Raw genomic sequence first — 17,377 nt, 5'->3', positions numbered from 1 at the left:
TAACATCCCTAATGTGGTTACTATTTCTTTGTTTAGTTTAACAAGATGTTTCGTTTATGAAGATTGGTCAGCATAACCTGCAGAAAAAAATAACATCACAATAGGTGCAGTATTAGTCTGTCACTGCTTCTTCATAAAGCTCTCTCTGGCAAAAAAAGGACGACGCCTTTGTACTATAAATTGGGCAGACTTGTACGAGCAAAGACTAGCCTTTCCAAAGGGAGGTGTGCTGGGAAGCCAATCAAAGGCAAGGCAACCACTGGGATTGGGAGGAAGATAAACAAAAGAAAGTGTGGTTTTCTTTTCAGTTAAGCATCTTCAGGAATATATTTCTTTCTGTATCTCCAGGTTATTTGGTGTTACAGGAAACTGTGCCGCCTGCAGTAAGCTCATACCTGCTTTTGAGATGGTGATGAGAGCAAAGGACAATGTTTATCATCTGGACTGTTTTGCATGTCAACTTTGTAATCAGAGGTAAGAGAATTTCTTGGGTCTGTTCCATAAACTAAGTGCTAATTCGGCACCAGTACGGGCATACATTCAAGTGAAGAGGAAACATCTACCAGTAATGGAAACCCGAGATTGAGAGTAAGACCTGGATACTTTTCCTGGGGCTGATACAGAACATCTTTCATGACCTTGGTCAGAAAACCTTTTGTGCCTCAAATCCCGCATCAATAAAAAAGACTAATGTTACTTTCTCTCCTTCAAAAGGCTGTCTGTCAAGTTTAACTAATTAGTATTTATAAAGGACTTTGAGATCCTTTTCTGCAGAAGAGCATAGCAGTACCCTTTCTCATTATTACATTATTTTTACTTTAATTCTTCATTTTTATCACATATATTTCTTTTAAAGTACATGTTGTTTCTTCCTGTTGCCAGAACTGTAATCATTTAAATTTAAAAGATGTTGTTCCCACCATTTTCTCTGTAGCAGCATTGAACTTCCTATGCCATGTTTTTATTTCCATATCCTAACTGCAGTTTATAACAATCCCAAGGATCCAAATGTGTCACTTTGTTCTGAAGCATCACCCATATGGTACAGTTTCAGAACGAATGTCAAAAATGGTAAAATTGTAGCAACTGAATTTTTCAGAGGCAAATACAGGCGAACTTACAGCAACTACATTCAGAGTGGTGGCCAAATCCTGTCAGAGGTTTCGCCGAGAGCTCTATTTCTGCAGCTTTGCTGGTAACTTCTGTGAGGTCTAGGAAATGCGAGAACCAATTATGTCCACTCCTTAATGTACCTATTATGTTTTTTCAGTTATTACATGATCCTATTTAGAGTTTTATAGCGTTCTTTTTTTTTTTTTCTCGGTTTCAGGTGGGAAGAAACAGGAGATGCACATTTCTAGGGAAGTAACAAAAAATTAGGAAAATAATAGTCTAACACACCGAAGTTAGATACAGCTTTAAATAAGCTTTGCTAACTCACCTTGTCCTACAGTGTATTATTTTGTAACACTGTAGTCATTTAAAAATCTAACCTCCCTAAAGAACCATAAAATGTACAGCTGCTAATAAGTGTAGCACACTACAATTACGCTCTTTAAAAAAAGCCAAATTGACCTTTTTCATCACGTTGCATGGGAAATTAAAATACCAGGCAAGCAATAACCACTGCTTAAACTATATAATAATGCAAAGTAATTATAGGTTCTAATGCTATTTAAAGTTCTATATCAATTTTGTCTTGCCACAGAACTAAGGCTGTATTCTGAGTAAGGCAGGCAGAGCCTCCGGTAGTACCCACTTAAGTAAGACACACACACACACACGCACACTCTTAGGTTTTGTTTCTTAAACCCTTCACATCCCTGTTTTTTTCAAACCACGATTCCAGTATCATTATTAAAGTGCCTAATATATTTCCGTTGTTCGCTTCATTTATTACATGCCATAATGGGGCTGCATATCTTTAGTGTTGGTTATGCACAATTAGCACTTAGTTATTGTCTTGTCACTTCAGCCCATACAAGACAAACTTCTTTAATGTAAGAAGTCAGCTAATCTTCATCAGTCAAGCAAAGCAGACAATGTTTGTTACCCTGAGTGCAAAAGATTTTCATCATAGTTAGCACTCTTGGATCTCAGCAAGTGAACTTTCTTTTTCTTACCCCTAAAAGTGAAGCTGTTGTGATTATTTTTAATATCCCTCTTTTACCATGACAAGCATGAACTAATGTACAATTTCACTTTGCAGCTAATATACATAATACTATGCCCTAGGGCCACTGATCCCCCTGGAAAACTGCTGTTAGGTTCTTCTGAAACAGAGCTTTCCTGGGATGTTTAATAACTCTTAACCTTGTCATTCCCGAGCCTTCAATCTAGTCCCTTATTTGATTTTTACTTTGCATGTAGTTTGGGCAGAGGGTTGCTGAAATAGTCTTACAGCAGTCTTAGGCTAGGAACAAAATAATTGATTTACCTGAAATACTGTCTAGTTCATCTACTCAAAACAGGTAACAGTTCCAGAAGTTTCAGAGAATTTCAGAAATTCTCAAAAGTGGCCCTAATCCTGATTATATTGCAATAGCTCTCATGGAGCCTAATAAAACAGACTGCCTGTAGGGTACCTTTCTTCCTCACAATTTGGGGCTAGTGGCACTCTGAAGAATTAATTTTGTGGCTTTTTATAATAAATCCTGTTTCATGGATGATCCACCTTAGCTCTTCTGTGGTTCCTTGGCAAAGCATCCCACTGACTATATTCTCTCATTAATAAATAGCTTTAAATCTTTTCTTTTTCATTACTTGTATAGCAATAAAAAATAAAAATGCTAGACACCTGACCCATCACCAGGTTTGGAGTTCTTTTATATCTGCTATAAAACTGCTTTTTCTTTTCTTTGAAACTGAATAATCTTGTCAGTCACCATGCCATTAATAATTTCTGTTGCCCTTCTCAGGATCCTTTTTCCTTCTTCTAGTTAAGCTAATCAAAACCAAACAGCAGATTCCGAGTGAGGATGAGTTTATAAGATAGCAGTTTAATTTTCTTTCTTTATTCCACGCTGCCCCTTTGTATGCAAAATAATGTTCTTGAGCTTTTTTAGATCTGCTCCTCCCTTTCACACCAGCCACTATCCCTAATGTGTAACTTATTGATTGAAGAGAATATTTTTATTTACAAACACATCGGAGATATCAAAAAATCACCAACAGAGGTAGCAAGGCCCACCAGCTATTGCAAGACATGTGTGTTGTCCTTATTCCTCACCTTCACATTCTCTTCTCCAATAAAATTTTAAATCCTTTGGGTTATTCTTTATACTGATAGAAGTACAACATAGCTGGAATACTACCAGAGAGTATATAGTGCTCTCTGTTCAGTTCCATATTTCAGATTTTCAGTTACTATTTAGGCTTCTTCCTAACAGAATATATGCAATGCTCATGAGTAGACTGAAATGTTTCTTCAGTTTGCATTACTTTGTCTTCCCCAACACTAAATTTCCCCTCATGTTTTGTGCCTGGTTGTGCCTTCCAATGATTTCTGCCTTCCAAGCTAGCGAATAATTATATTAACTCGCCTCTCACCAATCCTTGGGGCAGCCCGTTTCTCGGGCTTGCTATTGCATGGCCCTCATATTCCTGCCTTTTAAATAGTTGATCCTGTCCCAGGTGAGAGGGGACTCCCCATTTTTGCCTAGCGCTTTTTGTGAAAGATTAGGTGATTTTTCTGCTTTTATGTACAACTTCACTGTTTTCTTTATTATTTTTGAGTATCTATAAATCACCATCCAGCTTAAGCCTCTGTGGATGGCTGTTAGACCCCCTTGATTTCAGGGGACTTTTCCGGGCCATAAACTCCATCTCTGAACTAACTCATAATGTGCCTGTCCCCTTTTATTGTCCTCCTGAAGGCTACATTTTCAGAGTGGGAAGAAAAACACGTTTCACGTACTGTATTCTAGGAAGGCAGACTTGAGACAGGCCTGTAGACATAGGCAGGACTGTAAGGGATCTCCTGAGCCACAAAGCCTAGACCCCTGATGTCAAATAGGCACTGTCTTGTATTTTCCTTTTCATAAGGATATTCAGCTCTAGGATCTAATTGCTCCATACATCTAGTTTTTGATATCTTTCCCCATTTTTCCTTTATAGTGATGCTTAAAGCTGTGGGGATTTTGTGAATATTAAGCTCTGCTCCTAGCCTGAAGTTTTTAGCATCCCCTTATCTTTCATGTCTCTGTCCGTCTTATTCTTAATTTGAAGTTTTTCCATCTCCTAAATACCCGTAGAGCTTAGTGACAGTCATCTTAATGGTGCAAATACTCCCCTTTCTTCTCTGTAAACATACTAAACTTCTCAGAAGCACTTCACCTCACATTGGCAGTAGCCTCAATATAGTTAATTTCTGCAGAAAATTTAAAGGGAAAAAACATGGAAACCACTGGAAAAATAAACTTGTAAACAGACATTGCCTTTCACACTTTGTCAGATTGCATTTGTGTGACTGGCAAAATGGAGTGGAAAATCTTGCGAGTGGGCTCAGCTGTATCTGTGCTTGACACTTTTGACTACAGCAATGATGTCAGTTTGCCTTCGGCTTTACCACTTTCCGGAGTTTCCATGTCTTCCTTTCACTGCCTGTCGGCTGCTTTAGCAGCCTGTCCCGTACTTCTGCAATATTTTCTCTCTGCCATTTGAAGTCAACTCAGGGTGTGGTTGCTATCACTGCTATCACTGAGGGGTGTTTAAATCAAATGTTCTATCCTTTTATCCAAAAAAGCCTTTATTTTAATGGGAACTGGCCTGAAAATGGTTACACACTCATTCAAATCCCTGTCCTGATGTAGCTGTAAACACCTCCAGTATAAACTGTAAAATGCCCACACAGTGCTGCCTTTGTTCTCTGTCAAGGGAGGGGAGGTAATGCAATGCCAGGGACACCCTTATTTCAAACACCAACATTAGATTTTTGCATGAGTGGTCATTCTATAAATTGTGAAGACCTGAATACTGCTGATTTCCATTGAGTGTCTCGAAATGTAGAATAAAAATTAATACATTCTCCACACCTGCTTTTGAAAAAAATAGTAAAGGAAAAGCACACCGAGTTGAGGTTTGTCGTTGTAAGTTGAACCAGGGTTCTGTGTGTATATGTGCTACATTGTACTAGTAAAAATGTACAAACCCAGGCACAGCTCCCACATTCCACCCTTTGACAATAAATGGACATTTTGACAGAACCCTAGAGTTAGTAAACCATAGGTGTGGACTGATGAACTGTGATGTAAAAGCATGTCTTTGTTCTCTTAGTGATGTATATGGATTAAGATTAATTTGAGTTATACTGGAAACTCAAAGGAGCTTTAGAAAAAAGAGGAAAGGAGGAAAAGCAGAGGACAAGTTACATCACTGAGTGCACAAAGCAGAGGGGAAGGGTGTGAGTGTAAGTCTGAGCTTGCTTCATCCTAGAGGAAATCAATTAAATGCTTCCAGATTTTGTTTCTTTCTACAACAACAAAGACCTGACATTACCAGAGGAGGCACTTCACACACAGCCATCTTTATTCACAGCAATATTTCTCTCACTTTCTTAAGAAGTCTTTGGTACCTTGACACACGTCCTGTACATCAGAAAAGATGACAGACAGCAGTGAGATCTCCTTAAATATCTGTTCTGAACAATGAAACAGCTATTTCTCAAAATGCAAGTTTTATACTTCTTGTGATTAGTCTAGGCACACCTTCCCCTTCCAAACAAGGTGATAACAGAGGTCATTTTGTAATATAAATGGCCTTCCTTTTGCCATTGTAAAATATGACAGGAGTTCTAGGATGTAGGTTAATTATAATGGTCATTCTACTAATGTCACAGTCGTGTCAAAAGTAGTATTATCAATTTATGGCAGTAAGTCCAATCTAGCATGTTAATGCAGCCTATTGTATATTTTTTTCTTGTTCATTTTGCCTGCCTATTAAATAAATTGGGTGAGGGTTTTAGGGAAGGCTGAAGACTACCATCTGCCTGCTAGAAGAGTAATAGTCTTGCCTCATTATATACTCCTAACGGAGCGGCGTCTTAATATGCTCCTTGACTCCATGTGATATACGTGCCCAGATTGCGCCCTGCTTTTACATTCTGTGCCAGTTCCATAAAAAAAAACAACACTTGCCAGAGGTGGAAGGCTAGGCTTGAATTTACCTTTCCACTTTAAAGCTGAGCCAGTTTTACATTTGGTGTGCAAAACCAATCTGAAGTAGTTGCAAGATTTAGCGCTTTGACTTCAGAAGAGACTAAATCTGCTTTTGAGAGTCAAATAAGGTTGAAAGTGTGGATGGACAGAATTTGTCATACTTCATCCATCTATTCGCCTTGTCTCATTGTACTTGGGAGCTAGCATGCCATCTTTATATGTTCTTCACCTGGTGCTTACCTCTTTGCCACTTAGTGAGTGCATAATTCACACATTTAATACCCAGGGGCACATGCAAGCCTCACCATTAGTCTTTGCCAATGTGTTTCAGCCACTGAACTTGCACAATATGAAAACAGTTGTAAAATTTGGACCATACGTATCTCGAGTAACAGGTTTCCCCCAAGGCTCAGAGGATCACCCCCAGCGTGCAAACGTAGCCCCAGATGAACCCAGAGGGTGTCTTACCATGCAGACAGACCCCCACCCCACAGGTTATCACACAGCCAAGCGTGTCTAGACAGGCCACTGGCAGCCTCTCCACAAGACAGCTGTACACTTGGAAGGTAAATGATTTGTGGAACTGTGTATGTTTAAACCCACTCATGCGTAAAACTGTCAAATGCCATGTAGACATAGGTAGAGCATTTCTGGCTCGACATATTAACATAGCAAAAGCAAAAGGCATTGACAGTTTTTATTGGGAAAGGCATCCTGACTCCCTCGTGTAGCTGGTGCGGTTTAATTCCAACCGTGGCACTTCTCTGAGGGCTGAGAAACAAAATCCTTCAGCCAGGGTCTTGATGCAAGCAACATTGGAAGAAGTGAAAGTATTGCTGTGCAAGTGAATTGCACTTCAGCAGCGTATTTTTCATTTACTAAATATTTTAAACAAATTAGTCCGCTAAGCTCTGTATTACGCTGTAACACAAAGGAATACACAGCTGAATAACATTCACAGTTTGGAGTTAGTGCTTTCTGCTGGGCGAACAGAGGTGGTCGTGTCTCCCACCGGTGCCTGACCCACGAGGAGGGATGCCCTGCTGCACAGTAACCCTCTGATGTGGTGGGCACTGCTGGCCAGACATCCCCTGCTCAGTCCCCATCAGTAATCCTTGGGCTAACTGCAACGGAGTGATTGATTTGTCACAATACCTAACTTCCCCTGCTTTAGTCCGCATTAATCCGTATGTTCCTTTAAGAGAAACTACAAAGGACTATTTATTTATTTTCTTTTTTTTTCTTTATTAAATGTGACTTCTTTGGGAAAAGCATTTTTACCTATTAGCACTAGTTAAGACTCCTTTACCTAATCTGGTAAGATGCACAAAAGAATTTTTGTCAATGGACAGAAATACAAAGGATGGAAACTAGAGAAACTGCCAAAGAACTTGTTTGTTTCAGGAATTCTGCATTTCAACACACCTATGCAAAACACTTTTCTGTTGTTAGTAGCCTAATATACCAGGATTGGGGTGGGAAGGATGGCAGGAACCTGTAAATTCTACAGAAGAGTCTTGATTATAAATGACTTAAAGATTTCAGGATCATTCCATAATCTCTATTTTCAGTCATCATCAGCAGCAGGCAGTAATCCTACACAAAAAAAGTCCACAAATAAACAAAACAATTTTCCTTTAAGAGCAGAGCTAATTCTTTCCAATCCACTTTTTTATTACACTATTTTCCCTCTATCTATTTAGCTAGCATAAGGATAAATTTCCAAAGCTACCCAGTTGGAAAATAAATGGGTTCACTGTTTGTCTAGCATTCCAATCTTCACAAATGTAAATCAGTCCAACTGCTACTCATTTAAACCTCCAACTTCACAAAACATTAAAGGACTGCTTTCAATACACAATTTAATCTGTGACAATTCACCAAGATTTCTGCCTGAACATCATTAGGAATTGACTATCTGATAAAGAGAGACCACTATCAGAGGTCAGGCGGGTCAACCGGTGTCATTTATGTAGTTTTACTGGGTCAGCTACAGCAGGCACCACCATTCGAAGGTTAAATTGTTACAATTAAATACATATACAGCTATTCCCATAGCTACTCTGTTGTTAAATCTACCGTAAACACCACAAGCATTTATATCTGACCCTAATTGTGTCCAAGATGTCACCATTTGGAAATTATACAAAAAAGGACATTATAATCTGTTACACATTAAACAATACTTTATGTAGTGAGATCCATAATTAGCTGGTAGAAACTGGTTTCATTTATTCACATCAGTGTTAAGGGGTTCATTTAGGTTACTTTCTTTCATTTTAATTGGAAGAGTGTGAGCAGTGCCTCCCAATATATTTTATATGGAGAGTTCACTATAAACAAAGGCACATAACCCTTGCCAAGGCAGTCACTAGGGAAACTCTTTTTCTGTGCGTTGGCCCTATTCACTTGCTCCCTAAGTACCTTCAAGAAGATTGGCTTTGGGGGGGGGGCGGCGGGAGGAAGGGGTTGAGGGGGGGTGTCAGTGAAGAGCCTTCTTATATTCACGCATACTGCTTAGCTGGGAAATCCTACTTCACTCGAAGTTTGAAGCCAGCCAGCCAAGCGGGAGCGTTAACGTTACGTGATTTTCCTGCTCATCAGAGAAAATCAGATGAAATATCTCGGTAGCGTTTTGTAGCAATCAGATCATTCTGATGCACGTAATAGTATAACAAGGTAGGTATACTGATAACCACGAGAGAGAATTTAGCTGAGTAACTAAGTTTATAATCAACTCCTACAGGGGGAAAAAAAAAAAGGTTTCTCTGCATACCTGCCTGCGTGTCTCTAGTTTGCGCCACAAAGTATGTAAAGAAGTCATGTGTAGGCTAGAAACGGTTCTCAGAACCACCGGTTTAAATCATTTCTAGTAAAAATATCCAACTGGAATATAACAAGAAATTCTTAAAGGTACGCCTGTACAAGACAAATGTAACGTATCTCAGCTGAGCTTCCTACTGCATACGATCACTGTGTTTTCCTTCTGATTTGCGCGAAAGCAGGGCATTTACTTTTCACTCAACTCAGTAGCCTGGGATATTTATTCTGTTTTATCTGTGTGCTAGTGACACGATCCAAGACTCCCACAGACTTCAGTGGGCTTTGAATGAAGTCTTTGGCTGGGGAAGCAAAAGCGCGTGAACGCACCAGATTTTGTTGAAAGCACAGGATTAATTCTGATACCGGAGCAATTTCTCTGCGGGGCTTTCACATGGGTGCACACGCGCCTGGGTGTGCTGCGACCGACGGCAGAGGTGTGAGCCGTGTGGTCAGTACAACAAAATCGTGAACAGTTGTCGTACGGTCCTTACGTATAAGATCATATCACATCATTCGTCCTGAACCTACCCTTTTTTTTCCTTTATGATTGTAATTTCAGATTTTGTGTTGGAGACAAATTTTTCCTGAAGAACAACATGATTCTGTGCCAGACGGACTATGAGGAGGGTTTAATGAAAGAAGGTTATGCACCCCAGGTTCGCTGATCTGATGCCACATCATTAAGAATACAAAGCACTATGTTCTTTTATCTTTTTTGCTCAACATGTATATAAGAGATGACACAGGAACCTACTGAATAGCATAGATATAGGGAGACAGAATGGTTGCGTGAAATAAAAGGCGGACTGCATCTGTATGTAGTGAAAATTTCTCCAGTTCAGAGTTGAATGTTAATTAAAAAAGGTACTGTACATAGAGCTGGATTCTTTTTGCTTGCTCTTGGGGTTTTTGGTTTGTTTGGTTTTTTGTTTCTTTTTGTGTCATTTGGCATGAGATGTTTATTTTGGACTATTGTATATAATGTATTGTAATATTTGAAGCACAAATGTAATACAGTTTTATTGTGTTACCATTTGTGTTCCTGTTTGCTTCTTTGTATTGTTGCATTTAGTACAATCAGTGTCTAAACTTACTGTATATTTATGCTTTCTGTATCTACCAGCTATTTTAAATGAGCTGTATCTTTCTAGTAAAAAGAATTAAAGAGCAAATCCCAACCATTATGCTACACTTAGAGCTTAAGAATACTGTTTACATTAAAACTATTTAGAAAACTGATAACTCTAGCAGCACCTGCTGCTAATGATGCTATGGTTAAGGGTCTATCAGCACTTCTGTTATAAGCCTCTATTTTTCAGGGGTTAAGCATCTGCTGTTTAATTGCATAGATTTTCCTCAAAGAGCACTTTTATTTTACTACAAAATTTTGAAAAACAAATCTGACCGGTTTGGGATGTATTATAAGAGGTGCAAAAGTTAATGATTTTGGGTGCTGCTTTTGTGCCCCTTAGGCATTCAAAATGCCTGGATTTGATTTTTAATTTAGCTGGAAATTAAGCCCTAATGCAAACCAGTGCCTCTGGGTATCTTGTTTTTATATATATATATATATATATATAAAAAAAAGTTATTTTTCTGAAATCATTTAATTTGGGTGGGGGGAGAAAAGGGAGAGGACTTCTGTTTATACACATTTTTAAAATTCCTTGAAATTTGAGGGGTCTCTCTTACTCTCTCTCTTTTTCTTTTTTTTTTTAAATCAGGGCTTAACCCTAAAGTTTTCTGGGGCTGTGTCCTCAACAAACCCTGGAAAATAATGAAACTAGAAGGCACTGTAAACAGCCCCCTTTGAGGGTCTGTTTACATTAAGGAAATGACCCCAAGCTGATACTAGGAGAGTGACTGGGTACTAATTACCCACCTCAGTGAATGCTGAAGGTAATTTAAGTGCTGATGTAGATGGGACAAAACTTTGAAATACCAATACAGAAAGTGAGAGCTACCATGCTCAACTACACAGGTACTTTGCTGTCTATGACAACATCCTACAGGTTTGTCCCATCCATACTGGCAATTAAAATCCTTTTGACAGAGGTGGAGTCACTGCTAACAGCCACTGTTGGCAATCAGTCCATTTTCCAGGAGAAGTGGACCTCTGTTTTTAAAGCCATGAAGCTATCGCATCAGCAGGATGTCCCTAAGTGCTCATGCCCCTGACAGAGCTTACAGGTGTTTGGCAAAGGAAAGCAGGATGGATGTTTAAAAAGTTGTTAAATGCATATTTAATTCTTTTCTCTTTGCCACTGTAATCTAGCTTACTGCGAAAACAGCCTGCATTTAAGAAACAACGTTAAGGAAAAAAAAAAAAGAAGAAAAAAAAAGAAAGAAAAGAAACCCACTGTACCCTATGTTGCTATGAAGCTGAGCTCTTGTTTTTATTTAGACTAAGAACCCCCACCTCTGCTGAAGTTGAGTGCTGTTCTTCCCTGCTCTTCCTGTCCCATTGCACAGTTTCAACACGTTTTTCCTGGGGGTGGGGATGGGGAAAGAAACTTCGTAATGCAGTGGGGTAATTCCTCTAGCGTATTGTTTGGAGTACACTGCACAGTGGCTTGATTTAGAAATGGATATTTAGTTCTAATGACTATTGTTACCGCGTGGTTTTGTTTCTGGCTGTGAACCCTTTAAAAAATAAGCATGGCTCACAAAACTTGACTTTGACTCATACAGGACCAGTAAGAAATGCAACGATTCCTCAGGCTGTTCTTGCTAATTAGAAGAAATAGCTCCACATATGAAATTTAAGAAATGAAATTTAGCCCTATTTTGTGGACTATCTCCCTTCCTAACCTTGAGCACAAGTCTCTCTTCCTCTCCCTTCACAGTCCCTTAATGTCTTTGGGATAATGAAGCAGTTGATGTCAGAGGTACTATTAGGCTCTTCCAGATCTACTTCAAGTGCAATAAACAAGTTGTCCTTTCCATGAAGGTGAGGATGGCCAGAAAGAGAAGGATCATATTAACTTATTTTGATTCCAGTTTCAGTTTTCTCCTCCAGCCTCTGTTGTGTCTTTCCGTTAGAAGCCAGAAAGATCTCTCTTCTGCTTTCCACTAGTAGACTACAGACTGGGTAGAAATCCCAGGCTCAGAAATAGGGCTGGGCAACAGGAAAGAAGGGACCTTGGTTCTGACTTTGACTTGCTGTAAGCTTGGGCAAGTCACTCACCTTCTCTTGTGCCTCACTTGCTCCTGTCTGCCAAAGGGGGCTAATGCCTGTGCTGCTTTTGTAAAGCATTTTGGCTCTTCAGAAAACCAAGAGCAAACGTTACTAGTAGCATTAGGACATTCTGGGAGCAGCAGAGCATCCGGATGTGCAGCAGTTAACCACAGATCTGAGGTAGGAGAGCACCAAAACCGACTAAGCCTGTGGAAGGCTTTGTTGGGGATGAAGGCAACTACACACTAATTAGTGCGGTAAATGCTAAAGCGCTCTCTCATTACCACAAAGTGCCACTGCTGAACTCTCTATGGTGTAAATGAAGAGTGGAATGGGAAAATAGTGGCTTATTGTTACATGCCATGTTACTTACACGTGCATGTGTGTGTTTTGTGACGTATGCTCAAAAAAGGGGAAGAGGAGGGTGGTCCCACTGTGGAGAAAAAACCAGTCTCACCATTCTGCCAACTTTAATTGACGTAAGGATAGAAAAATGTTGATATGCTTGTTCAAAGTGCTGCAATGGTATGGCATTGCTTTGAGCACTTTAAGCCCATGTATCTTATTCACATATATATTTAAACTTTGTATGTAGAGGATACAGTACAAACTTAGATTTGAGGCAGGTCAAAGATCAATTATACACTTTCCTGTATGTCAAACTTCCATCTTGGCCTGGCTGTTAAAATAATAACTGAGAGTTGAAATATTTAATGGAAACATTTACAACTCCAATAAAGTATAATATCATAAGACAATATTGAAGAGAGATTATCTGCCAGGCCACTTTATTGATCTTTTTGACAGAGGCCTAGGCCATTCCTTTGGGTTGTTTGTAGTCACCTACCTTAGGTTTCCTTCTCCATCACTGTGTGTGTCAACATGCTCTGTCTGCACACAGCAAAATGTTCTGCTAGCGACCATTTCTCATGTATGATCATTTACCAGGCAGGAATGCTTCCACTTGTGTCTCCTATCTTTAGGGTATTTTATCTTTTATCTAAAACTCTAAGTTTAGCCCGCCAAAAATAATAACAACAATAATTAAAAAAATATGTTATTCTTGGGTTGCTGGTTTTTAAGCCACGTGGAAAAGTACAAATTATCAAACCTTGATTTTCAACTCTAGAAATCTTCTCTGCTAACTATAACTGCTGTGTCTGTTATCTGCCACGACTGGTGGTGAATCAAGACAGCCTGGATTGTGCAGAAGCAGTGACCAGGGCTAAAAGTTGATCTGTTTCATAACTGTATTTTTATCTTGCTTAACATATTTTCTGGGTTGTTGTTTTTAAGCACACGTTCTTGCCTCTTCCTACCTTCCCAAAATGCTTAAATTTATGCTCATGTAATGTAAATAAAGAAAAATCATCCAGCAACCCCTCAAATGTTCCTAATTGCCTACATATAAAATGACGTGAGGAAAATAGATTGAAAAGTGGTCAATGAGAAGGGAGACTGTGGGGAAAAGAAGCAAACAAACAGGGACTGTGACAAGGTTTTTCGTGTACAGACAAAGTACTTTAAAGGCTTTTTTCAACGTAATATGCAGCAGCTTCTTATAATTTTCTCAGCAGTAGGTAGTTTACAGTCATCTGTACCTAGAACAAATCTTGTCAAAAATGAAGGTCTGTAGTGATTGCTGGGTATAATTTTATACATTTAGCTGATTCTTCTGAAAGCTTCCACTGTGCTGCTGTTGTCAGACTAAATTATCAATTTAGCCATTTGTTGTTTAATGAATAAAAAACTCCTATGGCATTGGAGATGTTGTGGTTTCAATAAAGCAAAAGCTTTAACAACTCAAACTACAGAAAGTAAAGTGTGTACTGTATATAAGAACAGTGTTTTTATTCTTTTAAATACCACTTTAGATAAAAAAAGCCAATTACATATTCACTTAATACATTTCTTCTACTTCAGTCCAATGATGCGGACCAAACCTGTTTACTGTTCACTTCAGTACCTTTCAAAAGGAAACCAAAATACAATATCTGCAAGGTAATAGGCCATTAGCACAAACATGCTCCCACTAAAAATCTTTTGTGTAGGCACCCTTTCTAAAAGGGTGATAGAAGTATTATAAAGGAAGTGATTTTAATACTATTTAAGGCATTTAAAGCTGAAGAGTATCTACCTACAGCCTTAAAGTAAGGGTTGTGTGTATCCAATACCTTTTAAAATGCCCTTCTGCTGATTTATATTCATCCTGAACCTGCTAGTAATGAGTATACATAAGCAAATACCATCTTCCACCTATTCAGCATGTCATTGGTATGAAAGCCCCAGAAAATATCTCACGTAATCAGTGTGTTCAGAGAGTTATCTAGCACAAATTACTCATTAACTCAATAGCACATAATAAAAAAGAACATCAATTAATTAATGAGTCACCCTCAGATCACTTTGATTACAACACAGCTCTGTTGAAGCAGCAGTTATAAATGGAGCTGCCTCTCTTTATTCATTGTTTGCAATTGGCCCATTATTTTGCAGAGACCAGTGTCATATTTAACACATGCCTGCAGGTAATTGTGTGATTAGTTTCATAAACGAAGATGCAGAGGGAGAATGCAGAGCCTCCTGCTCCGCAGTCCAGTCTGAAGACGCCGCAATCCGCCGTTCCTCCCGCAACCTGCCGTGCCCACAGACCTCTGCAGCACCTGCGAGGCCAGCCTGCCTCCGGACTGCCAGGGCTTAGTGACAGGGCAGCACTCAGAACTAGTCATGCTGACCTCTGCTTTAACCTAAAGATCTCAAAGCCCTGGGCAAACGCCTTCGACTTTGGCCATCCAACAGGCCCCTTTGCTGGTCTTTCACAGAGAAGAATACAGGGGCAGAGAGATTAAGCGGGCTGCCCAAGATCATGCAGCAAGTCTGCGTTCTTCAAACCCCACTGGTAGCGTGACTTGTAAGACTTCACACAACTGCCCCATCCTGGGCTTGCCAAGACGGGCTCCAGGGCTACGCTTGGAGCAACACATGCAAACTCCTCCTCGACGCTCAGGGGTGGACCAAGGAGCAAGGAGAGGCTGAACATCCAAAGCTTCATTGTGGTGAATATGAGCTGGGGAGGCAAATGAGGAGGGCTGGTTGTGGGTTTTTTTAGAGGAAAGATGAATAAAAGAACACAAAGTCACCACCTAAAGTTCCTAAACTATCTTGGTTAAATGCCATTCCAATAAGCTTATAGTGTAATTATAACAGTTCCCTTAGGTAAGTAAGAAACATCTGTTAGTAACACATAGCAGGTGTTAGCAATTACACATACTGATTTTTTTAAAGTGTTTTTAATTAAAAAGAATTCTGTTTTCTGAAAAGGAAAGCATGGTAAGTCCAAACAAGCCTTTGTTTGTGTGGCTCTAGATCATGTACTATGCAAAAGGATAAAGGTAAAATCAAGTTAAATTAGCAAGGGTTTGCACATTTGACTCCAGATTATTGCAATCAAAACCAAATTGGGATTCACTGCATTATTGTAAAACACATAACATTAGTATTCTAAGCAAAGTCTCATCTAATGTACAAAATCCATACAGTTCATGTAATCACTGAATACATCTAAGTAGAGTGTTTGAACCTAGGAAGATAACTATAGTTAAGCAATATGGTAGGTATTGTAAGAAAGGAGCAAATTGCAAGGAATCGTCTATAATAGTTTCTTCACATTCCCTTTGTCCCGCTACTGGGAAACAGTTTCTAGATTATGTTAGAGCAAAATCAAACTGTGTTTGAAAAAGCAGCCAAAAGCAACTTACATTTAGCAATGTGATATTCTGTGCCATTGAGAAATAACAAGAGCGAGCCACATTGGAAGCCCAACTATTTAGAAGTGGTTTTAATCCAAATTAAAAGATAATGACATGACAAATGTGTTTCCCTGTCCTGATGCTCTCTCTCCATAGATGCCAAAATGAGGATACCAGGATTTAAATCTCACCATAAACTTTGACTTTCCTTTTATATAAAATACATAAGCAAACTAGTTGGCAGGGAACAGAGCAAGAAGCACCAACATTAGTACAGTCTATGGATTTGTCTTTCTATCCGGTTGGGATCCAGGTTGTTCTGGTTTGTCATATACAAGTCTATGGTTCCTTTCACAAAGTGTCTCTAAACTCCATTGCAGAAAAGTAAGTCTTTCTACCTACGGTCTACAGCAATATAAATGAGATGATTCTTTTTCTTTATGTTCTTCCCAACAGTGTGGTTTTTATGAGGAGACACATATATAAAATAATGGGCATGAAAAACTCTATCAGTAGATTGCTACACCAAAGAAAAAAATGCACACGTATTTTATTCATCTACTGAATGCACAGATCTGGAAAGAAAGACCAGATTTTTAACATTTTTCTGCTTTCAGGAAACTCCTTTTTTATCCTATGTTATCCATAAGGATTTCTAAGCATCTTTATCTCTTATTCAAAACATATAACATTTGTTTAGGCCTTTCTTTATATCAAGGTCATTAAAATTTCTATCAGTTGCATCCAACCAATACACTGCTAGTATTGTAACCAGCTTTCTGAATGAACAGAATAAGAAAAAACAATATAGACCTTTTAATTCTTACAGTTACATTAGTAAGAACTTTTAGGTACTTACCACATAGCTTTATTAGCCATTCATGACTGCAGTACAACATCCAGCTATCCAAATCAGACACCACACAGTTAACCAAACATATATGTGAACAATATCCATGTAGCAATGGCAATAAAAATATTTTTACTTTTTTTGTCGAAGCATAGCATTTCAGTTCTCATTGTACAAAATGCCTTTCTGGAGCACAGTAGCCTCATGACAATGAGTGCATATTAATTAAAAGAAAAAGATAAAGATAAATGCCTAACAAATGTCTTTAATTTAGAATGACAGCCTCACATTTGTTCCTACAGTCTCTCAGTCAGCATGTAAATGATAAAATATCACCGCTAAGACTGTAGCAGTGAGGAAAATTTCTGCTTTGGCCACTCATCCCAGTTTATTTTGGGATATTTATAATAGACCTTTTCACTCTTCCCCGCAAAATCCTCTTAAAAAAGCAGAATCACCTTTGCTGTGTTTTGTATGGCCAGCTGCAAGACCTACTTGGAGGTAAGGCTCCCAACCTCTGAAGCTCATGTGGAGACAGGAACGTAAGCTTGTGAAATGAGCAGGGTACAAGACACACATGTCTCTTCAAAGTCAAGCTTAGTACCATCTGCTCACTAAGGGC

At 39.0% G+C, this 17,377-nt stretch overlaps 1 protein-coding gene across 1 annotated transcript in view; it reads left to right on the top strand.

Moving 5' to 3' along the window:
- LMO3 (LIM domain only 3) overlaps positions 1 to 9,643 on the top strand; it is a gene marked incomplete at both ends in the record, with an annotated part of 56,300 nt that extends 46,657 nt beyond the window's left edge. Inside the window, 2 exons of the mRNA XM_082002594.1 lie at positions 349 to 474; positions 9,538 to 9,643. Coding sequence (XP_081858720.1) covers positions 349 to 474; positions 9,538 to 9,643 — 232 coding nt within the window. The remainder of the gene's footprint in view (positions 1 to 348; positions 475 to 9,537) is intronic.
- Between the last annotated feature and the right edge of the window lie 7,734 nt (positions 9,644 to 17,377).

The sequence above is a fragment of the Phaethon aethereus genome (genome assembly GCF_964289735.1).
Source record: "Phaethon aethereus genome assembly, chromosome: 1".
Lineage (NCBI taxonomy): Eukaryota > Metazoa > Chordata > Aves > Phaethontiformes > Phaethontidae > Phaethon > Phaethon aethereus.
Note: the sequence above shows the minus strand (reverse complement) of the source record. Positions and strands in the feature narration are given on the sequence as shown.